This window comes from Etheostoma spectabile, chromosome 15 (genome assembly GCF_008692095.1).
Source record: "Etheostoma spectabile isolate EspeVRDwgs_2016 chromosome 15, UIUC_Espe_1.0, whole genome shotgun sequence".
Taxonomy (NCBI): domain Eukaryota; kingdom Metazoa; phylum Chordata; class Actinopteri; order Perciformes; family Percidae; genus Etheostoma; species Etheostoma spectabile.
This window is the reverse complement of record NC_045747.1, coordinates 10,733,818-10,760,387: the sequence shown is the minus strand read 5'-3', so window position 1 is coordinate 10,760,387 and position 26,570 is coordinate 10,733,818. Positions and strand designations below refer to the sequence as shown.

The window sequence follows — 26,570 nt, the reverse complement described above, 5'->3', positions numbered from 1 at the left end:
ATTAACGCAAACATTTAGTCAGCGTGCTGCGTGCAAGAAAATCAATTAAATGGCTGGGTAATAGCAGTAGGAAATACAAAATCAAACCAGTTGATGTTTCTGCCATCATGTTATGTACTACAAAGCATCCAAATAAGCCTATTAATTTTCATTATCAAGGTAGTAACTTGCCAACTCATTAAAATTTTAGGAAATTGGGAAAACAGAATCATAGCAAGTTAATCTGGACATCAGTGTCAACAGGAAAAGAGAGCATAATAAAAGAAAAAAATAATTGTATTAACATTTTCCACATTGCAATCCAAAGGCACCCCAGACAGATTGATGAGGCCTAATAGGACAATTTTTCTAATTTTGTGCTACAGTGGTAATTAAATTAAAAACTAATTATCTTCTATCTTAATTAAATCCAGAGGGTGGGTGTGTTAAACAGGCAGCCACGCTGGAGGAGACTCCACCAAAATGCCATTGAGAAAGGCGATTCTGCATGTTGTTGGTGAAACAAAGTCCAAGAAGGCAAAGTGTTGGCTTCTCAAAGGTTGCTGGCACAACTTTGTCCAAAGTTTCTCTCTTCAGCCTTTTCCCTGCTGGATGCTGCTGGTGATGGTTGGATGCTGCTCATGTTAAATCAGAATCAGCTTAATTCACTAGGTATGACAGACATACGAGGAATTTGACTTAGGTTGGAGCAAGCCCCAATGCATGGTAAACAAACTCAGTGCCAGCGTCCTTCATGTTAACCTGCATTTTTGTTTCTCAGAAAGAGTTGTGGATTAACATACAGTATGGCTGAAGGCTTTCCGGTGGAGAGCCATACATATCTTTCTGTGCCAAGAATGGGGTGACTAATATAACAATAGTAAGTCATCTTGACTGTTGCTGTGGTTTTGTGAATGTGGAATGCCAGCATCCCAGGATCCGACCAACACAGATCAAAGATCATAACGTTCAAACTGATGTTTGTCAATTTGAATAGACCCTGCCTTCCCATTATACCTCAGGGTCAAACAAAGGGTCATGAGGTCAAAATCATACTGCATGTCTTTACTCTCATTTACTTAAGAAGATTCAGCAACACTTTGTACAACTTTACTGAAAGTTTCTAAAGCCCATGTGTCTGTTTTGGTTCTTAAGCATGAGTTGATTTTAAATAAGTAGTGCAGCAGTGATATGAATGGGCAGCCTGGCACCGCACTGTGTGCTGACTCAGCGGCTGACAGAGAGGGAGGACAAGACATATGCTAACGCTCGCTGCTGTAGGAACTGACACATGCAGACACGTGGGATGATGACACCCAATAATATTTAGTATTCTGAATCAGGTTTCTGTCCTGTGCCTGGCTGCCATTAGTCCAGACAATAACCACACTTCACAGCACACAAATGTACATATTTAAATGTATTCTTTATGTAAGAATCAATCACAATGATGGTTAACTTTACATTAGGATTAATGCTCCATATTCTGAGCTGATATTTTCTTGGTCTAGTCTACCACTGAAGATAATGAATTTCCCAAATCTGATATTTTTTCCCCCTTTTTTATAGTGACATTATACTTTTCCACTGGAGCCCATCTGGTCTCATTATTTTGCAATATGCAATTTAATCAATTCTTTTGCTTCAGTGATCCATTCTTTCTGAGTTGGTGTATTTGAAGCAATCCAGTTTTTCATATTAGCCCTTTGTGACTACATATGAAAGATTTTTTTCTTCTTTGAATACAACTTTTTTCCGGTAGGCTATACATGATTATGGTGTGAGTGGAATGGCTATCTTAATGTGGAGTATATAGCCTACAGTACATATGATATAAAAATAAATCTTGAAACCATCATCACTAACACAGCAGGGTTCCCTTTCTAGCCACACCCTCAAGACATTTCATTTTCTGTGATTTGAACCAGGGCTGAATTCCACAGAGTTTTATCGTGTTACATCTGTACATATCAATGGTCAGTCTGTTCATAATGTTACAATGGGCCTTTTTTATTGTGACACGTTACAGTTGGAAAAGCGCAGATGTAAAAAATAGTTTAAAACATGGTGCTGCTTTTTTCCTTGTATTTTTTAATTCAAACCTTTCCACTTTAACATTTTATATGAGCATATCCATTTACACTTTTCTAAATCTTTCCACTTACGTTTTGTGTTATTTAGATTTTGCATTCATCCTTTCAATTTGAACTTTTGTATATACAGTAAGCTTCATTCGATCCAACAGGACTTGAATTTTTATGTGTCATTGCTAATACTTCACTTTCCCTGGTGGTCTAGTGGATTCGGCGCTCTCACCGCCGCGGCCCGGGTTCGATTCCCGGTCAGGGAACGATCCTTTTTAACGATGCGGTGGCCCAGTCGGTGTTTCGAATTTACTATGGACTGCTTCGCTGGAAAAGGGCCCGTTGACCTCTTGGGCAACTACCGAGAGTCAGCCCCTGCCCTGTGACATCTATCCATACTTTATAATACATAATTCTGTCTATGGGTCCCGTTTGTTAATATTTGTATTCCGGGCCTATATGTGTAAAATAACAATTGAAAAAGCATAAGTTACAACACATTTTTAAATTGTTTTACCTTTTCCAGAACTGCAACGATTTTCTGTTAATGTCGAAAATAAATCAACATAATTACATTAAGTTTTACACAGGAACAAAACATGGTTCAAAATCTCATCCTTCCTGGGCTAAAGTGATTAAAAGAGATGTTATGACCTCTAGTGGTCATAAACAGTGATGTAGGATGCAATCTATTGTAGGTAAAATATTCAGTTCTTCAATATACACATTTGAAGTCTCAGTCCTCCATTATATGTTTAACGGAACACCACACACATAGCTTACAATTTCATTATTGTCATTAAAGCTAGAGTACAGAACCTTTACAACTTTTAAATGAACATCCATTACACTCAGGCCATTGTCAGAGTTGTGGGTCTATGGCAATATTCTCAGGCTAGTGCACCAGAAGGATGCCAATACAGCTTATTAGTAGCAGTAGTTGTTTATTAACATTAAGAGAAGAGACAAATATGGATTTTTCAACTTTAATTATTCATTAATAACAATTCTGTAAGTATGAGGACTCAGCTCTGCAATCCCCTGGACTAGAAACAGTATCTGGTGTTCTTCAACATGGGGAACGGTATCCATGTCCCCACAGCATAATCTTTACTTCTTTGAAAAGAAAACATATACAAACAGAATGACCAACTGACTTACTTGGCACCCAGGCCAGTGTTTTTGTAGCTTGTTTGCTACACAAGTATCAGACAGACATATGAACAGACTAAAAGGACAGGATAACAGCAGGGCGGCCATTTGTGCAGGCTGTGTGCCTGGAAAGTTCAGTTTGAGTTGAACCGCCCACCTGACACTGTTAAGGGACTGTATTAATGTCAAAAGGCATTTTTTTGTTTCCAGAGACCGACCTCTTTTGTCAGTTAAAAAAAAAAAAAAAAAAAAAAAAAGGAATGAAGATGAGTACATGAGCAGCAAAATGTTGAGAACTGGTGGTCTCGTAGCTCTACTCCAACACGACGGTGCCTCCTGCTGCCTCAAGGGATGCTTTCAGTTTCTCTGCCTCTTCTTTGGATACATTGGCCCGGATTTCCTGGGGCAGAGACTCCACTAGTTTTTTAGACTGGTTTAGGAAGGACAGATAAAAAAGGAGCTTTAGTAAGAGGTTACCCAATTAGTGAAAACAGAAACTGCAATACTGAACCAATATGCAACATTGGTATAAAGAATGATCTAGGGCTGGGTACCGAATTCAATGAAGAGACTTACCTGCACCAGATTCAAGCCTGGGATGCAGTTCTTCACTTCCTTTATAAGTTTTACTTTTTCAGCTGCCTTTAATTCTGTCAATTTTACTGTGAAGTGAGTCTGCTCTTTCTTGACTGGTAACTCCTCCTCTTCTGCAGCCTAGTTTCACACAAAATTTGAAAATAATAAGAAATCAGTGAAACTTGCAGTTATACAATATGTAGATCCTGTGTCAGAGAAGTCTTGATTCAAATGTAATGCATTTTTTGAAGTTGTAGTTTATGGTGTTGTAGCAGATTAATTTGTATTGTAAAGTAATCAAGTTATATGGTCTCCTCTGTACTTACAGCTGCAGGTACAGCTGAGGCAGCCATCGCCCCCATTGGCATCATTCCAACATCCTGAATGTTCAGAGTTTTCTGCAACCAACAAACACCAAATCATCACTCAACATGATACCACAGATGCATCACAACTGTCTATCTGACAAGGCACACTGTGGGTTAGATGCAGCAACTTTTTCACACACCTTGAGGAGTTCATTGAGGTCTGACACCTCTAATAAAGTGAGGCTGGATATATCATTGACAAGCTGTTGGATTTTGGGAGAATACTGTTTGGGTGCTCCGTCAAGTGCAGGGGTGGCGATGGCATCTGAGTGGGTGGCTGGGCTGGTCTTTAGAAGTCGGAGAGCACACAGGGCTGGAGCTTGACGCTGAAGCTGTTGCCTGAAAAATGAAAATGGATTAAATGTGGTCCTCAGAGCTCAAGATACAAGGCACAGTGTATACAGAAATATCCAATTTCCACTGAGAGCATCGGCAGTTCACATATGGCATCGGAAGGCATCTGAAATGTGTCTTTACATTTACGTTACTTTGCCTCTGCAGAAACTGTGACTACTATTTACTAAAAACCTGCTCAGCCTTACAATCATATAAAAGAATTCAGGATCTGACATATGGGTACAGACTTCCCATCGTTGTGTGGCATCAGCACACCAAATGTTTATGCAGTGTTTCTCATGCCAGACATGCATGATTTGGCTAAAGTTATTGTATCATAACCTATTTAGGGGCGGTATCCATACCTGTCTAAATGTGATCAAACATTATGCATCTTGCACTCATTGCAGACCAGTTAAAATAGTAATTCTTCATAAGACTGATTTTAGTAATATTTGGAGACTGAAGAAGTAAAATAATGCAGTACAAGAAACATATCGACTCATAGCTTACTTGACAGACAGATAATTTATGATGAACTATTCTGATAACTGATTCATCATTTGACTCCTTTTAAAGCAAAAACACCAAACATTCCTCCAGCATTTCGATTGTGAGGATTCGCTGATTTTCTGTCTTATGCAAGCGCAAACTAGATATAAGGGTTAGACTGGTGGTCAGTCAAAACAAGCAGTTTGAAGAGTTCATTTTTTGGTTCAGGATATTGAGATTTTGAGTTGGGAGTGAATTTAAATTCTAAAAAAAAGCAAAGACTGGAATCAAGGCTGCCAAAAATAAATACAAATTGTAGTTTACCTATCCTGCTAACGTTAACCATCTTTGGATCTCTCAGATATTTATTATGATACTTTACTGGGGGGGAGGGGGTTATACATACACCAGGACGATGGTAACCAATGCTGTTGCATAGACAGCAGCGACTACAGTCAATTCTGGTGGTTGCAGTTGCACCAGGTTGGTTTGCTGACATAACCTTACAACCTGTAGTTCATTTTAAGGACTTGTGCCGTTGTACATTAAGTCAGTTACGAGAAGAAGCTTGCGGTTACTTGAGCAGCAAAATTATTAATTTCCAGTTACACAAGTGTGACCTTGGCTATCAAAAACATAGCTAGCTGCTTCATTGAGGAAAAATGTCAAACAGCTGCTACTTTTAGATTTTACAACCAAACCAAAGACTAGAATTAAGTGTTGCATAAGATAAATGCAGGATATTGGGCCATGGTTAAATAGTTAAAGCCTGTAGGATTCAGTTACTGCTGGCTAAAGCTAATGTTAGCTAACATACTTATACAGCAATTAAACATGAAACCCCTTTCTGACTGCGGACTATATACCTTCTGTATTCATACGCGGTACATAGACAAAAGCATGTTCTACAACCAAAATAACCGTCACAGTCACCGGCTGTCTGCCCTTGGAGATGCAGGCAGTCAGACCCTGATGTAACGATACTGTTACCGTTATTGCTGCCCGGTGTTAACGTTACGTGTCGGGCTGTTAACCCTTCGGCTGAATTTACGTACCGGGTTGTGGTCGCTGCAGCCCACAGTGCGGACCGGAGGCAACGTCTGGTGCAGTACATGTTAACCTTAACTTCTCCCGGTGTCCCTCAAAAATAAAACAAGTCTGTCACAGCCGGGTCTCCTTTCAGTCCCTCTGCCTCAAAAGCACATGGCGTCCTCTCTGCTCCTGACCTACCCACAATGCATTGCATGAACTGTTGGAAGACTAAGGGAGCCCATAATGGACACAATAAAAAGAATAAATAAATAATAATGTGAATAACATATTAAAACCTATGGTTTATTAATATTGTATTATTAATCTTTAATGGTATGAGTATTTTTTCATATTTAGTACAAATTGTAACAGTACCTGCATTAACAACATACACATATATGTTGTAATGCACCCAGTACTGAAATACAGTTGTAAAAGATTCACTCATGTATTTTTATACCCAATACTACACAAACACAGTTAATGATTAACACTGTTATTTTGCAGTTCCTCACTATGAACACAAAATGGCAGTAAGGTAAACACCCTCTGGTATATTATATTGTATCTGCATATTGTATTTTATTATTAATATACAACATTTGCAATATAATACCTCTCATTATGATTTATGATGACTGGTATTGCTAGTAAGACACAAAGTTATGGTATGAACTGATCTCTGTCCCTGTTTATATGCTTTGCGTGTTTGTGTGTGTGTGTGTGTGTGTCCTACCTACCTGTCCTGTACCAGTGCTGAACACTGGGGAGGAGAACCGAGGGAATCCTCTTAACTAGGTAATCTCTGCACCCATCTGCTGTTATAGTCATCCACCACATCCAGACTCCAGCAATATTAGTCTCGTTTAACCAGTGCAAGTTAAGGTAAGATGAATCCTCTGAGAAAGAAAAAATAATTGCATAGGGTGGCAATAAAATATGATATGGTAACAAATCTTTCTGCTTTTCTCCTCCAGACCATGCTGCTGTCTCCTCAGGCAGAGAGGAACTGGGAAGATCTGTGTTTAGTGCTTGAAGATGTGCTGGAAGACCAGTCCCACAGGCAGCTGTTTGCCTTAGAGTTGGGCTCTGGAACTGGGCAGCATGTCATACGCTTTGCCCAAAAGATGCCCTTTGTTACCTGGCAGCCATCAGACATCAAAGAAGAGTCTCGGAACAGGTGTGTGGCTTCCATACATCACACACAACAATCTACTACTGATCCAAGAGAATGGCAATACAGTAGTCATACGGTGTGTGACAGTAAGCTCAAATGGGAAACAGGTTGTACATTATTTAGTCATGTGGATATGAAACAGCAGGAATTCATTTAGGAGAATCTGATTCAAAATTTTAAATGTACAATTAAGTCTACATACTCACTTACAGTATTAAGGCATACATTGCTGCAACCCATGCAAAGAATGTGCTGCAGCCAGTCCACCTGGATGCCAGGGAACCGTGGGAGAAATGGGCCGGCCTTTCTCGCAGATCCTGTGATGTTATTGTTGCCATTAACTTACTACAATACAGCTCCTTCAAAACAGCACAGGTAGGCTTGGTTATATAAAAAAAAAAAATCAAAGATACTGAGATAACTTGTGAGAGAAATTCATGGTACAAAAAATGATGTGTGAATATCCATAAAACAGATCACAAAATGATCAAAGACATGTTTCATAAACATTTTTTTGATAATTTTTCCAAGGGTGTTTTCAATGGAGCAGGTCAGATCCTAAGGCAAAATGGCCTTTTAATAACTTATGCGGTATGTACCAAAAGTATTTACTATGAACTCAATATAGCGTGATGCTATCATGTGTGTTACATGCAAAAACTGACATCTTTCCAAATCTTGTTCCAGGTGTATGCTGTTAATGGCACTATTACACCAAGTTGTAATGAACATCTGGATGCGGAGCTTCGACAAATGTGAGTGACCGTTTATTTTCCCGAATAAAACACGGTAACAGTAAGTGTCTGGTGAAGCTCTGCTAGTAGGATGTAAATTGACTTATTACATGCTTAAACACAGGGATCCAGAGTGGGGTCTTCCAGACATCAATGTGTTGAGACAGCTGGCCTATGAGAACGAGATGCGTATGGAGAGGATTGTGAGTCACTTACTATAACTTGGATCAGCTACTTGGTATTTAACTACAATTTAGCATTTACATTTGTATTGTTTTTAATTTCCAGATTGAGATGAAAGAATACTACAAATGCCTCATCTTCAGAAAACTTTAAAGAAGCCATACTGTACAAGGAAAAGAGTTTTGTATATAGTACCTATGCACAATTTAAAGCACATTTTGTCATGTCACTTAATGTTATGCTTTGGCCTTTACCCCTCTTACTGAAACATGCATCAATGGGACATGGAACACTGTATTTCCATGAATAAAAGTTGTCATACAATTCATATCTTTCTTTTCAAATCCTGTGGAAGGTTTTAGAAAAAAAACAAAAAAGCAAGGGGACAATAAGAACCAGATATTTATTAAATATAATTTTAAAATTACTTTTAAAGTCAGACAGATAAGTATGATGGAAAAAAGAAGTTCACAGATTGCAACTGAATGGTTACGGTAATTACTGATTGGATGTGTGTGATACATACATGCGGCACTCATGTTCGCTCTGTAAGCATTTCCACATTTTATGTAGAGCCAAGTACACTTTAGAAAAGAGTTCCCACCTGTACTTACTATGTAGATATCCTCACCTGTGACAGTACAACCAAATGGACAGGGGGATGGGGTGCCTGGAGGTCATTTGCAGTTAATTAGATTAAGGTGTTATCTTGTGACAGTTCTTTATCATCGGCAACAGAAATCATTTTAATTAAGTGTGGGATGCTATTAGGGTTGCTGTACTGCTTTAGTATGTATATTTATGCCCACTAGTTGTGTCATTTAATTTAACTTAGAAAAGTATATTAGGATTAAACAACCACCCAGTTATCACTCATCCCACAATGTACAATCCCTGCATGTTTCGTTATTTAATAAAACTACATTAAGACACGGGATATTCCAAGCAGTGCACAACAAATAATTCCAAAACAAGACAAGATGACACTAGTTTGTGTGCTCATGAACAGAAAACTACAGCTAGAATGGCAAGCTGTGGGCCTGATGGAGATGTGAGATAGTGCCATTTGACTGCGCTCTCTCCCTAGACATCACTCTTTACCACCCACACTTTCTTAACCAGCACATACTGTCCAGATGTCTATCACTACCCAAACCGTTAGGATATGTTGCAGTAGTTCACATCCATTCCAGAAAATTAAAATTTAACATGCAAATTATGCTATAGAAAAATATGAGACAAAGGATGGTTATGTCTTGTCTTCTTTTTATCCTAAATTATTATATTTTCTTATTCATTTTTTAAAACTTTAATACCACTGACTATTTCTGAGCTGCAGATATTCATTTAATAAGGAAATACTACATACATATCAGCTGGAAAGAGGGAGGAAGAGGGGAGGAAGGTCTGGGTTTGGCGCCCTGTCTTGTAGCTTCCCCATACTTAAGTGGGGAAGAAGCAAGAAGAGCAACAGTTCTGCAACATCATCACAATATTTTACATTGCCACAACATCACAGCAAGGTGGGAGGTGTGTGTTTCCAGAGGGCAGAGAGTCTAGAGAGTGAGGAGAAAAATCAAATGAGGAGGGGGTGTAGTGTGTCAGACCCTGCAGCGTGCAGGCTTTCAGTCGAAGGAGATGAGCTGTGCCTCAGAGCTGCCGGGCACAGCCTGAGAGACCGGCTGCTGCTGCGGGCCACCAGGGGGAGCCACCTAGAAAGAAAAGGATGTAAAGGTAAAAAATAGGAGGATGAGCAAGGATTGAGATAACCTCAAAAGTAAAAAAAAAGAAATAAAGATACTAATACATAACTAACAGAGCTTCTTATTTCAGTATGAAACAACACTTTAATTTGCCACAGTCTGTTGCAAACTCTTTACAAGGTTTTCTTAATGCTAACATCTGGTGGCAAGAGGCTGACCTGTTGGTACATGGGCGGCTGGCCTGGCATGTACTGCTGTTGGGGGGGCATATTGGGGTCCTGTCCTGGCAATGCTGGAATCATGTTCTGCATGCTGTATGGCTGGTAGCCCATGTAACCCATACCATTAGTGGGGGCAGGCTGGGACATGGGGGGCATACTCTGGGCCTGAGACACTGCATTCTGCACAGAACAAGGACGAAAGTTAGTGGGCTAATTAATTCTCTTTAAATATATTGGTGCTTAATTGATCACAAAATAAAAGGGTAAGTCAATCACACCTGGTAGCCCTGAGTGGGTGTGGGCTGATAGTTGGAATAGGGTGGACTAGTAGTCGGCGGACCCTGACCAGGAGGAGGAGCAGGCTGACCATTGGTGCTTGATGCCTGGTACATGTATGCATTAACCATATTAGGATCTGGAGGAAAAGAGGACAATAAGTCAAATGCTTGATTAAAGTATCATGCCAAATGTTTTCTGACTGAATATACTGCAATAGGACAATTAAAAATGGTAGATTTTCTAGTTCTGCAACTATTAAAAGTTTGTTTTCTTACCTGGAGCAGCACTGGGCATAGCCTGGTACTGTGGTGGTGCAGTCTGCCCAGGCGGGTTCATATAAATGTTGTGCATAGGTGAACCCTCCACAGAACCAGCAGGACTGAAGGTGCCTGGGTAGCTTGGTGGAGCACCAGGCTGGTACACAACCCCTCCTGCCACATTGGGGGGCAAAGACTGCATCTGCGTGACAACACATATTGTATTAAATTATCAGACATTTATTCCCAAAGATTTATAAAGAGGTAAATATGGTTTCTACTGTAAATACTCAATTTATTTAAATGGAAAATGAAGGGTTGGGCAATATGGAGAAAATCGAATATCACAATATTTTTGACCAAATACCTCCATATTGATACCACAACAATATTGTCATGTTGAATGGTGCTTTCACTAAATATTTACACAATGAGATTTTTGATCATCAGTAATGTGAATATAATGACTAAGTGGGTAAAGGCAAATAATAGAAAAGTTACAGTCTGGTAAGTTTAGAAAATGACATCACTTTACTGTAACGCAGCCTTTAAAACCAGGAAAAGTCAACAATGCCATATTACGATATCCAAAATCCATAAGACGATATCTAGTCTCATATCACCATATCTATATAACATCGATATATTGCCCAGCTCTAGAAAAATGTGAACAATAAATTAAAATTGGAATTACAAAGAGCGCAGTTAATACCGGATTGCACTGAAGGCCCATGTGTCATGCCAACTATTCGCACTGGGTGCTACCCTCACAATCAATCATTCTGCTCATCCCAATGACGTACGCAGTGTGTACCTGGGCGTAAGGCAGCGAGAAAGCAGGCATTTGGGCTCTCATCTGGACTGTGTGTTTCTGCTGCTCCAGACGCATCTGCCTTTCCTTTTCCTGCTCCTGGAGGCGCTGGATGGCCAGCTGTCGTTGCATCTCCAGGTACTCCTGCAGTTCAAAGACAGACACTTGTGAGCATAGTAATGAATGGTGGATCAATATGAAGCATTTTGGGGAGACTAATTTCCTAACCTGTTTCTTCTGCCTCATTATCTCCAGTTTTTGTGCCAGCTGTATCTGCCTCTGTCTCTCTGCTTCCTCTGCAGCACGACGCAGCTTCTCTCTGTGTTCGTCCCGAAGTGCGTTGAGGGCTGCCCGAGCATCACGCACCTGTGCCAACTTGTCCTGCAGCCCTTCGTAGTACACTGCAGACAACATACAGGATGTGATAGTTCAGAGACTGGACACGCAGGGTGACAGAAATGTTTTGGCTAACACAAACTCATGCACAACTAACACTCACATCGCTTCTCATCTAGCTGGTTGAGGATGTCCAACAGCTGTGGATGCATGTTATTAATGGATTGGAAGAGTGAGAGCACAGCACTGTCGTTGGTGATGCTGCGCCCACGCATGTGGTTGCTCTTCATGCGGTTAAGGAACGTGGTAACAGAATTCTGCAGAGCCTTCAGGAACTGCTCATGGTTCTCTTCCGACTCCCCGTTCTGGTACTGCTGCTGAAGGTGGGGACAAGAGGTAACCAAAACGCGGAGAGTCATTTGTGGTCCGCCCAATCCAGTTTAGCTAGCCATAAAAAAAAATACTACTAACTTCTGCTCTCAGCACAAAGTTTCAACATACCTCCACTATGCTGACTGGCTGGACAGAGACAGGGACAGCAACAGGGACATGACTTTCTACTGGCTGACTGATTGGTGGAAGGGACTCAGCCGATGGCACTGAGGCAGGGGCTGAGGGGGTGGGACTCTTGCGAGCCTCTTCCTGTTTCTTCTCCCAGTACGTTCTGTTCAGGTAACGGGCAAGCTGCAATAATGTGAAACATTACAATCGGTATTATAAGCATGATGTAAGATTCCAAATAGTCTTTCATTTGCAGATAGAAAGAAGAGAGATACCACATGTACCTCAGGGTCTACATCTTCAGCTGATGGAGCAGAGGAGTTCTGGAGAGGGCATATAGTTCACATTGGTCAGTAACAAAACATAGTTCAATAATTTCCTCAATAAATCACACAGTTAATCCTTGTTTTCATCATGAAAAACAATTTTGACAGTATAGATAATTGAGTTTGCCAGAAAGAAATGCTCAATATATACTTCTGTGTAAAATCTACACCGTTGCTTGGAGGCACAAACCTATGCCAGTTCCTACGCTGTAGCCTGATGTGCACCTCTCAAAATGTAATGTAACTACACATTGCAGCGACGTATGTCGCTCGGCCAAGGCTTGGTAGCGTTGCATTTCCCCCAACTCATTTCCTGGTTCTCCTCCATAAGCAACATGAAATCAAGGAGAGGGTTAACTTTTCCTGCTACAGATTCCCCACCTTAGTCAGAAAGTATGCGTGGAGCCTCCACAGAACCATAAATCAAGCTAAAGGCAGCATGAGAAGAAGTCTTACCACAGGGGAAGTGTAGAGGGTGCTGACTGGTGGTGCTGAGGAAGTTACTGGAGTTGGATCAGCTTTGGGGTACATCGAGTAAGAGTTCTTTTGCCTCTGTAAGTACACATACAGGTATGTATCACTTCCTCTTAATAAACAGACAGTAACAATACAAAAGTGAAATTGTTGCTGTTTAACTCACCATTCGCTCCTTCTCCTCAGCCTCGCTCTGCGAAAGGGCAATGGCCAGCTGCAGCTCCTCCTCCTCCTGCAGTGCTGCCTCATCTCTCTTGGGGGGCATCTGGTAAGAGAGTAGAGCAATTGTAAGATCCACAAACCTCAATGGATGGATGAAAAAAATCTAAATCCGAATGAGATTTATTGTCATATTAAGTTTTTACTTGCAAGGAATGTGCCTTGGTGTATTTGATGCTAACAAACATTAAAATGGGAATAAACAGAAGCTCGATTTTGTGCAGGGTGTGCATAAATATGAGGATATCTGGGGATGTGCAAAAGTTCACAGTATATATAATATACGCAATTGCCAGGGACAATATTGTGTGTTAATGTAACATGTATTAATTGTGTGGATTGAGAGTCTGTCAGTGGGGGTCTCGGGCCTTCCTGATGAGGCCCACTCCAGTTGGGAAGAAATATTGTAGTGTGAGGTTTTAGTCCTGATGGGCTGCAGCCTCCTGCCAGAGAAGGGTGGTTCAAAAAGTTTACGTACGGGGTGGGAAGTATTGGCCGATCTTCCAATACAGAGCAGGGTGAGGGTAATTTTTTATTTTTATTTCCACTGCAACCAGTTTGCCACTAAGCCATCTCATTATCTACTTCTACCTGGGATTGTTGGGAGAGCGGGCTGGTCAGGTACTCAGGAGGCAGCTCGGCGGCACCTGGGGCGGGGGCTTTTCCTTCAGCTTTCCTCAACGGAGGAGAAAGGGAGGGGTGGCTGGTAAAGAAAAGGAATCATGGAGGATAAACAACCTTGTTATATCAGAAGAAAGCATGTTGCTTGAGACACCACGTTCTCTATGAAAACCGAATATATGCATACCTCTGTCAATGCTGCAAAATATTCTACATTTGTTATTCTAATAAAACAAAATGTTTAATGTTAATCTACATTCAGATATGGATCTGCATCAAAACACATGTACCTATGCTGACTGTATGGCTATAGTCATTTATAAACCCAACAATGTAATTTTCCAGTATTGCTCAAAATGGATATACTGTATAAATAGATCACTTAAATTGTTCTTAGCATGGTTTCTTAAATTAAAAGGTATTTTTTTCATGAAACTTTATAAGAGTATAGAGTTTATGGCATATCAAACAATTACTTCTTCAGGGCCATCTAATGTGTTCTGTATCAAATGTGGAATGTATTGCATTTGTTGTAATGAAAAACAGCTAATTCAAAATTGTGATAGAATACATTATAAATGGCTAACAGACAAACAGGAAATTAAATTTGATGCGAAGATAGGGTCTATGCTAAAGATGATAGAATACCCTAAACAAAGAAGCTATAAAAGGCTGACAGTAATCATCTAAAACCATTGCATACTTACATAAGTATATACAGCATAACTTGACCAGGAGAATAATTTACAATGCCTGTGTCATGCAGCTAATGCAGTAGTCTACAGATATAAAGCCACTGTTCAGACCCACCATACTTTGAAAATTCACACTAGTTACATCACATCTGGGGACCCACTTGTTAAGTAGCTCAAAGCAGGGCTCACAAACACGCACTTCCTTCTCTATGCCAAACTTGGGAATGGTGGAGCACTTAGACGAACACTTGCCACAGAAAATTTGGCCGCAGGCTCGACAGTGGTGCTGAAAAAGCAAAAAACACAAATCAAAGTCAACTTCTGCACACGCCAAACCTGTAACTGAATGAAGGAAACCATAAAAGGTGTGCTAGTTTTAAGAAAGCCCAGCCTACCTTTCTTGTCATAACTCCAAACTGGACTCTGCACCGGTGGCACTCCTCGGCATCAACCCAGTCTGGGGCCTGGACAAAGCAGACAGACCACATATGACAACAGATATGGTCACTGGAGCTTTGTGTGCAGTCATCCTCTCTTCTAAATAGTTCAGTGTCAATGATCACAGAACTCATGCTGATTCTACAGATCACCCACTTCGTAGCTCTAAACTCACATCAAACAAGAAAAACAAAATGTCTCACTCTCTCAGCTGCAAACATTGCATCGCTCTCCTTAAACTCAGGGAACACATGACCTATGAGAAAAGGAAAATAAACATGGTAAACATACAGTATGATACTAGCTGTGCATTAATAGAAGTTAACAATCATACATTATTTTTTCATAATAAAACACACCATCCTTTTGAATATTGCATGGGCATTCAGTTGCGTTTTAGTCATTAAAACATTGTTGTAATGTAATTACATAAATATACACTGATGTGCTTTACTTATATTTAATTGTAGCTAAGGCACATCTGAGAAACATTTATCTCTGTAATTATAATTTTAGATTTTCCTTGGGCTTCATTTCAGGCAAATACATTTAAGTAAAATACAGCGTGTGTCCACTTACCTTCCACTTTCATGATCTGATAGGTGTCTTGGACCACCTTATATTTGGGTTCGTTGCGGAAGGCGTGAGCCCAGGCCTGGATCAGGTAAAGGATCTTGTTTCTTACGTTTGGTTCCGTCTGTTTCTGGTGGTAAAAGAACCACACAGTGAAATAAAAAGTCTCTACACCTCTAAATCCCTCTGGTGTTTATGTTCTATGTTACTGTTGTCACATAACATTGGTACAACTGAGCTTTTTCGAAACACAAAACTACATTACATTGTGTTTGGTGACTAGAACTGAGGTGGGAAGTCCCTTGTTTTGGTCTGTCACAAGGCTATGACATCATCAGGAAGTGGAAACCAGCATAGGCTGCAGGAGCTTGAGTCACATGATACAGCAAAGATCCAATCACATTTTGCTAACTCACGCTGTCATGAAACCAGCTGCCTGATGTGATAAAGCTTCCAGACAAAATAGGGTCAGACAAATTACCCTGTCTATGTGTACAAGGGCAAAACCACTGCACAGATATTAATTAAATATTATTTAACCCGATTGATTAGAGGTGAAACAAGTGGTCAATGAATGTTTGGGTTTTAGACTGTTGGTAACACAAAACAAGAGAGCTGAAGATGTTAGTTATCCCTTAGTCGAATAATCAAAAAATGAATTGACACATTAACTGACAAACTAACTACTAAAAAAATAAAAAATAAATCACTAGTTGCAGCACTAAACCCAATTAAACAAATGGTGCAACTGACTTCAGTTCACCTTTTGTCAGCAAATCCGGCTTCACAATGACAAGACGGTACTGACCCCAACAAAATGTCAAAAACATACAGCATGGAAAAAAAAAAAAAATTATAGCATGAAAAGTATATTGAAAATTAAACAAAGCAGGATTATGAAGTTCGAGAAAAGAACACAACGGGGGTCACCTTAAGTAAATCCTTTAGTTCCTCCATAGTTTGTTTACTCGCCACCTCATCGTGGACTGTCTGGCCACAGTTCTTCACCACTGACTCCAGGACCTGAAGGGTGAGGTCACATAATCATTCACTATGCCAACTACGTTACACATATTTCACCAAAGCAGCTTTTTCCAAAATGTAGAGGTGACAAAATTAGAACTGCAAAGAGGAATCAACTGTACTAAATTAATTGTCAATTTTTCATAATCAATTAAATGGTCTGAGTTACTTTTTATGACTGATTTCAGATTCTTAAAATGTGAATATTTTCTAGTTTCTTTACAGTAAACTGAATAGCTTTGAGTTGTGGACAAGGCAAGACATTTAAAAACCTTATCTTGGGCTTTGGAAAATGCACATTTTATAGACCATACAATTAATAAAGAAAATAATCCACAGATTGACAATGAAAAATCATTAGGTGCAGCCCTAGATAAAATTGTGACAATAGAGCACACACATCTTACCTCAAGTGCGTAGAGGGCCACATGTGGATTTTTGTCATTCAGCTTCTTCTTAATGGCCCCGATGGCATATTTAGCTCTGCAAGGATTGAAAAAAGAACATTGCTCAATAGAAATATCAAGACAATAAATTAAGTTAGCAAGGCACACAAAAAACAATAAACCCAATACTCTAATAAGCTATTTTCAACTACAACTGAAGATGTGAATGTAGAAGGAAGTGGGCAGAATCACTTACTGTGCGTCTCCTTGTCGAATGAGATCACAGATCTGCAGGATGGATTCCCAGTCAGTCTCCAGCAGCAGCTGACTGGTGGCTTTATCTGCAATTAGTACAGATGGTTAAATCTTTATAACGTTATACAGTATTGTCTATCTAACATTAACATCTGCTACACCAAACAAACATGACATTAAAAAAGATAAGGCTTCCTCCTCTATTAATTACAGTCCTAAGTGTTGTAACATTTGACTTTGCCAAATTGGGCAACTGCCTAAGACCCCAAATGCCCCAACATGAATGTTTGACAATTGGTTTGTGGTAATAAGTTTTCTTATTGTATCTTTGGGAATATGGAAATATTCACAACTATGGTACACTATCAACTAACGTTAAAAGGTGGGTTATACTGTGTACCTGATTTTGAGGCCCTGTGTCAACATTTAGGCTAGTTTTAGGAACTAAATTACGTAAGTCAATACCCTTCTTACACGTTGGATATTTCTTAACTTCTGTGTTCTAAATTACCACACCACAGCAACAAAAAATACTGTACAAAATGCACAGAACGTTGTTTATCAACTGAGTGCCAGCCGCTCATTTCTACCCCGACCACCCTAGAAGGTTCATCTGGACATCAATATCACCTGAAAGGCATGTGTAAAGTGTTGATACATACTTGTCTGCCAGTAATTAATTTAACTTCCAAGACTGATTGGTTCTATCTGGACTGTCAATTTTCGACATGTCTAGCTACATGTATCACAAAGTTGATTTTTTCCCCCTGGGATAGTGCGAGTGTCAGCTAAGCTAATTAGCCACCTAACGTTACCTTTGCCAGCTGTATTTTAATGGAAAGATGTCTTATTCAGTGTAACGTTGATCTATACAAGGACTAACGTTAGATAAACAGCTAGCTAACTAATTATAATTGTCTAGCAGCTAGCTAAGTTAGCTTGTCAACCTGTTGTGGACTTAAGACAACACTACAAGTCATAAGTTATCTCACAAATGACAATGTTGTGCATCTTGTGCTGCTTGGCTATCTGGGATAGCAGAGCCATGTCCTAAGTTTTACAGTAACACTAACATTACTCGCCACTGAATCCCTAACGTTAGCTAACGTTAAATGAAATTAACAGCCAGGTTTAGCTTGACTAATAGCACAAAGATAAAACCAGGATAAGGTAGCATAGCTTTGATTGGACTATATGCAACGGACACATAACCTAATACTGTATTTGCTACTTAGCTCGGTTTCTAATTTAAGTGAGCCCTCCATCTGGGCCTTTAAACAAAGCGAAAATATTAGCAGGCTAAAGGTAGCTGGCCTGAGAGCCACAGCCCCAGCGTCTGTCAAAACAATACGCTGGAAAACATCGCACTTTGACAAATAAACTATTAACTTAACGAATGTATTGACAACTTACCCAGAAGCCGCTCAAAGGTACCTCCACCTTTTCCCATATTAGCTAGATTCAGACTCAAAGTAGCTGTCGAGGCGTCTTGTTTAGTGAAGGGATCCTGATACGATCACCGCTGATGAGGTTAGCCTGTTAGCTTCTGTGTTAGCCACGGACGGAGCACAGCTGTACAGCTCTTCCTATTTCCCACTTCCGCCGTAGGTAGAACCCCCTATCACTCTCCGATGTAAGTCAAGTGCAGATTTGAGTCGCGCATGCGTCAATTTGCGATAAATAGCATACAAGATTCCAACGAGAGACTTCTGTTATATCAATACAGAATAAAAATGGACCTACTTGACGAAGTTTGTTCACTGCTAGCTACAAGTTAGCAATCAAACATAACAAAGGTTGGCAGTTGAATGGCGTTTAGAGCTAACGTTGGCAATCAAACAACCATAGATAGCCAAATCGTTTTTAAAATTACTGCTAGCTTAGCTGCAAGCTAGCAATCAAACACAACAAATGCCGTCACTTGAATGGCGTTTTGAGCTAACTTTAGCAATCAAACAATCATACATTTCTGAAACGTTTTTTTAAATGATTTCCATCTTCTGTTATTGTTTGGAATGAGAAAAGTTTATTATTTCATGGATTTCACAAATTTCAGTATGACACGTTAACCATTTAAATCTGACCATGCGCAACTCAAATCTGCACTCGACTTACATCGGGGAGCGACCTGACAACTGATACATTCAACGAAGTGTAGAACTTAGTCCATTTAAAGTACTGTTCAGTTGTGAAGTCATCTTTAAGTGTTTCATTCTTTTAAGTATAATATTGGTATGTCATATGTTTTGCTATTAGTGTTTTTTCATAATAGTTATATTATTTGATTTACGTCTATTGTGTGTTCTTTATAATGTATATAATTGTGAAATTTTAACATTATTTAGGTAGATCCTTAACATAAGCCTATTTAGGTGTCTGCCTCTCCCTACACTGTATGATATTTGTTTTATTTGTCATTATAAATATGCAAAATAAAAACTCAACTAAACTACTAATATACCGTATACCCGATTATTTTCTGCTTCTTTAGCCTTCTACTCTTCTATAGGGAAATATTGTATTGTTTATTCCACTATATTTGACAGTTATAAATTACAGATTAAAATATAAGAAGAAGAATTAGAGAATATGATGTATTGTTATAGTAAATTAAATTACCCAACACTATACAAAGTAGTTAGCTAAAGAGTAATTTACCACCTCCTAAAAATCTCACCTTGATACTACTCACCTTGCTGCAGTGATGGGTGTACTCCAGGGCCCTTTGACATGTTGGGTATGGTTACAGGTGCAACAAAGCATTTCTGTCCACACCCAACCAGTGTGCTTTGAGATTAATCAGACTTATAACTCAACCAGAGAGGCCTGCAGTTATAGTTAACTCTGTGGATGGTTTACCTCACAGTAAATGGTATCATGTATAAATATTTGTTACTGCAATTGTGTTGGTACTGCACCTTTGTAGCTATTTTGAGACACTGCACTGATTATTTACAATGTAAACAGTGCACTTGTCTCACTCTTTATGTTTTACCCGTTACAATTGACAGTAAATTAGCACAGAGTGCCTTACTGTATTTACAGCATTACTTTACCAACATTGGTATAGGCCTACTTAGGTCGTGTATGAGTCACTACCTGGCACTTGGAACACTGGTGCCCATTGTTATTGTGGTGCTGTAATGCTCTATAAAGTGGCATTGTGTCGCTCTGTCTTCTGCGGTTACGGACAGAAAGATACAGCAGATAGAACGCAAATGCCATGGTATATTTTTTATGCTGTTAATCTAGTTTAAGAAAATGTATTTTGGGAAAGAATATTGAAATTCAGAAGCATGTACAGTAACCAAACTCCAAGGCTCTCAAAAGGTTTTAATTGACTGACAATTGTTTTTGAAACTCTCTGTGGAAGATCATTTACTTCAAAGTAAAGGAGCACAGAATCTGAGGGATCTGAAAAATGTCTCATGAATAAAGATTATGAGTTTTCCACTGTGGCTTGTAACATCCCACATTGTTTACACATAGAAACACTGACACATAGACATGCACATGTGTTACAAACTTGCACATTCTGTGTTTGTTACTTAATATCCTATCATTTAAAATATTTAAGATACGTGATTGGCCATATCAGTAAATTATTGTCCACTGTGACAAGGAGGTGAGATCTGAGATCACTTGTGCAAAGAGAGCCTGGTTTACTCTACGCATTGTTAATTGAAGAATACAAGGATATTTATGTTGTAAAATAAATGTGTCTTATTCTTTGTTCCTGGTACAGGGTAGCCATAGAGGAGATGGAAGATATAAGATGGAGGACCACAAACACACTTCTCAACAATATGGCACCACAAGCAAATGTACACACATCCCCATTGTTCTATTGTACTTCTCCACTCAGTATAACCCCTAGTAATGTTTACATAAAGGAGCAAAACAAGCAAAGGTTTTTTTTTTTTTAAAACTACTCAAATACTTCTCTCAAACACATGCAGTCAAAGTAAGATTTCATCAATTATCATAAAAATGTAAACACACACTATTTCCCTCAGTAGAGGATATGGTGGACACATTTTTTTTTATTGTATTTAACACTTACAGAGAACAGGGTTATTAAAGGATATCAGGTATGACATAATAAAACAAGTTCAGTTGTTCCCAAACAGCCTCCTGCAGCTTTTCAGATAAAAAAACTAACTGGAATAACATTAAATATAAAATAATTACAAGTAGCAAAATCAAAAGGAGAGGAGTCAGGTTTGTCATTGTTTAGGGTGTATTTGTGGGACTTGAATGCATTCCAAAATTTTGGAAACTTAAACATAACCTTTGACTTGTGTGGCAGGTGCCCTGCGAGGACTACTTTCTCCACTGCTGAAGGTGGGAGAGCCTGGCATGCCAGGGGGACTTGACCCAGCATAGAGCAGAGATCCCCCTATGAGGAGCAAGGCTGATGCCCCCCAGCCAATGTAAAGGGCAGGGCCAAGCTCACGCTTGTGTGGGGCTGCCACATGTGGATCATAGAAATCCCTGATGATGGAGTGGGCAGTCCAGCAGACGGGCACAAGGTAGAGGAACCCTGCAATGGCAAAAATGGCGCCCGAGATGCGAGCAATACGGGCCTTGACACTGTTTACACCGATGCACTTAGTACACTTGACTCCTAGGACACCCAGAGACAGAGCCAAGCCACAGATCAGGATGGAAAACACAGTGAGGCCTCGGGCAGCCTGCATATCACTGGGCAGAGCCAGCAAGCTATCATACACCTTACACTGGATCTGACCTGTGCTCTGCACAATGCAATTCATCCAAAGGCCTTCCCAAATGATCTGAGCTGTCACTATGTTGTTACCGATGAAGGCAGTGACCCTCCACAGAGGTATGGCACAGACTATTGCCCCACCCACCCACCCCACAAGGGACATGATTAGGCCCAGCAACTGCATGCCCGTGGTTGCCATGGTGAAAGGTGATGTTTTAATCAGATAGATTTGTCTTTGTTTTATTTCAGTCTTTGTTTGTTGCAGAAAGACAACTTATAGTCCCACAAAGAGTCTACAGTATTGGCAATATTGCGATCCACTGCAGGATCCTCAGTCTTCAGGTGATGATGTTGAGCTCAGCTTGGGTCAGACAAGGACAGGTATCCTGAAAATCAGAAATGGACAAAAAAGTAGAACCAATTTGAATCATTGTTTAGCTATCATACAACTAGCGCTACAAAACTCACGTAACATTTCTAACTTCTTACTACCTGCAACAAGGAGCATTACATTAGTAAAGTATGAAAAGAGTAATGGAGTACATTTTTATCATAAAAAATTGTAAACAGGCTGCAAGGCCCATGTTTAGTGGATTCCAGTTAGAACCACAGAGAATAGCCGTCTTTGACACAGCTGTGGGTGTCGAGCTACGCCTTGCCTGGTGAGTGGATTATCTCAGAAAAACATGAGGAGACTCTGAAACACAAGCATCTTTCATGAAGGCTTGTAGAGTGGGCCAGGAGGACCTATGTAATCTGTTTATCACAGCTTTCAGTATCCACATTTGACCAATTCTGTAAATCAAAACCTCCCTGCTCAATCAATTCAGGGGGTTAATGACAGGGATGGATTAAAAAATGTCAAAGAGGTAAGCTTTACCCATTGGACCCCTTTAAGATAAACATGTATCCAATAGATCCCCATTTGAAGGGCTTTCTTGTTAGATTAGATATGAATAAAATGACAAAGTCTATGCTGTAAGGGGGCAGATAACAATGGATCATATGAATCCTTGAACTCAGAATAATCATTCTGACAGTCCTACATTCTCCTACTTTTACAAAATATGGTGCACAAATGTATTACGTTTCTCAAAGGCCCCTAGACCCCACTTTAGGAATTTGTGCCTTATCTTTGGCACAACTAATAGCTCTGCCTAGAGAGATACTTTTCACGATATTATTGCAATAAAATATGGATAGTAAATTGAAACACACAACAACATATAATACAAGAACAGTCTTTGTTCGACCAAACTCATCACATTTCACACAAATGTATTGTTCAGTTTGATTTTGAGATTTTTGAAAATGTCACTAATGCAATACTAGAGGATATTATAAAGGATATTTACCTAAAATGAAGTTCTCTCGCTGCTGTCCTTGGTCCACAGGCTAGTGTTACTGGTCTTTACTAGTGTAGATCAGCTGGGATGCCTGGAGAAGTGAATGACAACCCTGAGAATTCAGTCCAGCCCACAGGAAGGCTGAAGCGCTGGAGAGGCTCTATCTCGGAGGTGAGGTGAAGAAAGTAGAGAGGCTCGATTAGTTTCAACACCCAAGTCTGGACTGGAGATGGGGCTGCCCTCCGAGATGCCAGCACAAGTCTGTGTGGCAGTGGGCTGAAGCATGCGTTTGTGTGCACGGCCGTGTCAGTGTGTGAATGAGTGAATGTGTGTGAGTGTGTCTCCCAGTGCCTGGTGTACGAGCACAATGCCCTGCTGTTTCCTCGTCAACCTCTGTCCCAACCCAGTAGCCCCTCACATCTATCCAACTCGGGCACTCATTTTCTTTTCTCTTTCGACTTTGACTCACTTGTTCATTTATGAGTCTTCTCTTTTCTTCTACCCTCATCTTTGTTTTCAATCTGTTTATGGGTTTCATTGAAGTTTTGGAGTGTAGGGAGTCAGTCCTTATGCAACCTCTCATTGTTCTGAAATGGAAAATGTGATTCATTGTTGTTTTTCATATGGATTTGTAATTAAATAAATATATTTCACATACTAAATTGACACTGAAAAGATAATCACAAATACAAAATATTAAGTATGATGTTTAAATGCTGCAGAAACTAGAAGAGATGATTAGGGGAGCACTATTTTTGCCGCCGTGAAGGCGACCAGGACTGAAGAATGGATGAAGCCTGTCAGTAAATGTATCTGTAAAGGTGTGAATGTGGACTCCAGATTCTGCGCAGTAGAAGGACACACGGCCTTCTGTGTAGTCCAGAAACACGCCCACTTTCCAGGGTTTCTGCTCAAGTGCCAATGGCGTGACAGGAGATGTGTTGGCAATAAATTGGCCTCCAGCTTTCAGGCTTAAAGTCCAGAAACCATTTGCAGGGCAGACAGTGAACTTGCTCTTCCTGTTAATGGATTGTCTGACGACACCCAGGTTCCACTCGATCTTCTCCCCGACCTCCACCTCCCAGTAGCTTCTCCCACTGCTGAAGCTTTCTTTGGCCAGCACGTTCGCCACGCGGTCAAACCGCTTGGGGTTATCTGGTACCTCCTGAAGCTTGTCCGTGTGTCTCACCTGTTTTCTGTCATCTGAGACAGAGAGGAAGGGGTGGGCTGTCTTTGCGCTCAGATTGACATCCACTAAGAAAGAGGGAGGAGAAAAAATCGAGAGCAATAAAGGGCTGTAAGTAATCGACTGGGATGTGGAGGGTGGGTTAAATCTTATTTTTAAATTTATTAAATTACATTATCAATGATTTATGTGGACCACCCCCTAGTCTTTCGGTACAGTCCCTTATACAGTGTTTCTGTGTAGATAAAGACTTACCTGTGTATTTCTCTATTCGCTTAAGTTCTATCAAAGAAGAGCCGTAGGAAAAAAAGAAACATCATTGAATTAATTGTAGAATGATTATTGAATCATTCAGTTTAAAGATAAAAGCTGCATTACTCACCAGATTTGGAGAGCCTGTTGACTTCTACCTTTATTTTTTCCATTATGTCTGCCAGTGCTCGTCTGGTGACCCCAACACAAGGGTCAGTTTCTACGGTAACCTTGGACCAATCTTTCATCTCAGAGGGGCATATTGTGGGAACAATGTTCTGCATTACAATAATAAAGTTGTCACTGATGGTAGCCGGTCACCAATATCAATATATTATCTGCAGGAGGTCAAGGTGCTTACCACAGTAACTTGCTTTGTCTCGTCACTTTGATCACTGTTTACAGGAATCTGAGGTTCAGGTTCAGTGGTCTCCTTTCTCAGCTCCTGGATCTCCTGTTCGATCTCTTTCACCAGTGTTTCTACTTTTTTATCCTCCTCTCTCTGTCTCTCCTCAATTGCATCAACCACCTCTTTGTGATTTTTTTCCATAGCATGTACAAGGGCAGAGAAGACCTTCTGGCTCTCTCGCACTTCTCTGAGGTACGAGTTCTGATTGGACATCAACATGCATCATCATTAAATGATATCCTTTTTTTTTTTTAAACAAAGACTTTTGATGATGCAGAGTTTTCCGACACACCTTTTGGAGCTCGAGAGAATATTTCAACCTTTCTATCTTCTGAAGCCTTTCCTGAATCATTTGCTCAACATCTATAACCTGTAACAGTGACATATGAATACACAAATATGTTAAATGTAACACTTAGATCCAATTACAGCAATTAACAATTAGATCCCATATGATTGTATAACACACAAATGCAATAGTACCATTTCCTCATCGGGTGGTTTCTGTGGTCGAGCTGTCCTGTAGTTGTGTGACACTTCTGCCAGAATGCGGTTGACGCTGAGGTCAGGCCTGTCAGTAAACAGTCTCCTACAGTGGGGACAGTATGTAGACTGGTGTCGTGTCCAGTAGTGGCTGAGACAGGATAAGCAGAAACTGTGTCCACATGGTATGGTCACCGGGCTGGTGAAGATGTCTCTACACAGAGAGCACAAGAAGTGTTTCTCGGGCAAGAGGCTGATTGTAGAGGCCATACTCTGAAAATGACAATGACATGACAATGTCAACAGTACGAGAAAGCTTTTTTCTGTTTTTTTGAGGATTTCAATTTAATAAGCTTGCACTTGAGGGAGTGTTGTGTATATAAAGGAACACAGAAAGAACCATTACCAAAATGTAATAAAAGTATGAAAAAAGCACTGGTTCTGTAGTAATGTGTAAGTAGCATTTTGTAAAGTAACTAGAACCTATATGTTATACACTGTAAATGTAGTGGAGTAAAAAGTACAATATTTCCTTCAAATGTAGTGGAGTACAAGTTTAAAAAGCAGAAAATGGAAACACTACAAAATTGTACATGAGTCCAGTACTCAAGTAAATGTACTCCCACATTGTATGCATGCAGCATTCAGAGTCATAGGACAAATGGGACGTCATGTTCTTGAGCAGAATGGCACTTCTCTCATATTATGCAATGATACACTAAGGACAGGATATGTGATTATTTTTACTTAGTGAAGTCTAGCCCTCTCTGATTATTTTCTACCATTGTCATTGTCAAGGAGATTTGAGTGAAAAATAATTTCTTTGTGATCAAGGAGAGCTACACTAACAAAGAACAGAAGCAGCTAAGTAAAACATGTGATGTTAAGTATGTGGTCAAACAGGTAACAACCAAAGTGTTTGTTACGTCGGGGG

At 39.9% G+C, this 26,570-nt stretch overlaps 5 protein-coding genes across 11 annotated transcripts in view; 1 reads left to right on the top strand and 4 right to left on the bottom strand.

The window, feature by feature from the left end:
- Positions 1-3,035: 3,035 nt before the first annotated feature.
- On the bottom strand, positions 3,036-6,244 carry mrpl12 (mitochondrial ribosomal protein L12). Its single transcript, XM_032536843.1, has 5 exons — positions 6,043-6,244; positions 4,300-4,498; positions 4,118-4,189; positions 3,792-3,929; positions 3,036-3,645 (listed from the first exon to the last, which is right to left on the bottom strand). The coding sequence occupies exons 1-5, from the start codon at positions 6,099-6,101 to the stop codon at positions 3,529-3,531; spliced, it is 585 nt and encodes a 194-aa protein (XP_032392734.1). The 5' UTR covers positions 6,102-6,244; the 3' UTR covers positions 3,036-3,528.
- A 543-nt stretch (positions 6,245-6,787) lies between these two features.
- zgc:103625 (methyltransferase-like 26 B) lies at positions 6,788-8,700 on the top strand. Of its 2 annotated transcripts, XM_032536840.1 has the most exons (7): positions 6,788-6,904; positions 6,997-7,199; positions 7,409-7,571; positions 7,728-7,787; positions 7,884-7,951; positions 8,055-8,133; positions 8,219-8,700. In XM_032536840.1, the coding sequence occupies exons 2-7, from the start codon at positions 7,000-7,002 to the stop codon at positions 8,264-8,266; spliced, it is 618 nt and encodes a 205-aa protein (XP_032392731.1). In that variant the 5' UTR covers positions 6,788-6,904; positions 6,997-6,999; the 3' UTR covers positions 8,267-8,700. The 2 variants fall into 2 exon arrangements, with proteins under 2 accessions (XP_032392731.1, XP_032392730.1); XM_032536839.1 differs by lacking the exon at positions 6,788-6,904 and having other exon boundaries at positions 6,956-7,199.
- Positions 8,498-18,873, bottom strand: hgs (hepatocyte growth factor-regulated tyrosine kinase substrate). 5 transcript variants are annotated; one of them, XM_032536831.1, is made up of 20 exons: positions 18,645-18,873; positions 17,233-17,317; positions 16,998-17,073; positions 16,498-16,590; positions 15,574-15,697; positions 15,198-15,250; positions 14,952-15,020; positions 14,718-14,842; positions 13,826-13,943; positions 13,188-13,286; positions 13,004-13,099; positions 12,506-12,544; positions 12,222-12,404; positions 11,884-12,094; positions 11,613-11,785; positions 11,388-11,528; positions 10,592-10,775; positions 10,316-10,452; positions 10,035-10,217; positions 8,498-9,825 (listed from the first exon to the last, which is right to left on the bottom strand). In XM_032536831.1, exons 1-20 carry the CDS (start codon positions 18,679-18,681, stop codon positions 9,739-9,741), a joined length of 2,313 nt encoding a protein of 770 aa, XP_032392722.1. In that variant the 5' UTR covers positions 18,682-18,873; the 3' UTR covers positions 8,498-9,738. The 5 variants fall into 5 exon arrangements, with proteins under 5 accessions (XP_032392722.1, XP_032392721.1, XP_032392724.1 ...); XM_032536830.1 differs by having other exon boundaries at positions 11,884-12,097; positions 18,645-18,681; XM_032536833.1 differs by having other exon boundaries at positions 9,739-9,825; positions 11,884-12,097; positions 13,832-13,943.
- Positions 18,874-21,056: 2,183 nt separating this feature from the next.
- Positions 21,057-23,668, bottom strand: cldnk (claudin k). The gene is made up of 2 exons (XM_032536841.1): positions 23,316-23,668; positions 21,057-22,346 (listed from the first exon to the last, which is right to left on the bottom strand). Exon 2 carries the CDS (start codon positions 22,157-22,159, stop codon positions 21,512-21,514), a length of 648 nt encoding a protein of 215 aa, XP_032392732.1. The 5' UTR covers positions 22,160-22,346; positions 23,316-23,668; the 3' UTR covers positions 21,057-21,511.
- Positions 23,669-23,949: 281 nt separating this feature from the next.
- Positions 23,950-26,570, bottom strand: part of btr02 (bloodthirsty-related gene family, member 2) — a 3,104-nt gene continuing 483 nt past the window's right edge. The window contains exons 1-6 of one of the 2 annotated variants that reach the window (XM_032536837.1): positions 25,637-25,906; positions 25,446-25,523; positions 25,106-25,354; positions 24,875-25,022; positions 24,748-24,774; positions 23,950-24,560 (exon numbers count right to left, since the gene is read on the bottom strand). In XM_032536837.1, coding sequence (XP_032392728.1) covers positions 24,016-24,560; positions 24,748-24,774; positions 24,875-25,022; positions 25,106-25,354; positions 25,446-25,523; positions 25,637-25,906 — 1,317 coding nt within the window. In that variant the 3' untranslated portion in view covers positions 23,950-24,015. Of the gene's footprint in view, positions 24,561-24,747; positions 24,775-24,874; positions 25,023-25,105; positions 25,355-25,445; positions 25,524-25,636; positions 25,910-26,570 lie in introns of those variants that run through there. The other variant, XM_032536836.1, reaches the window with a different exon arrangement.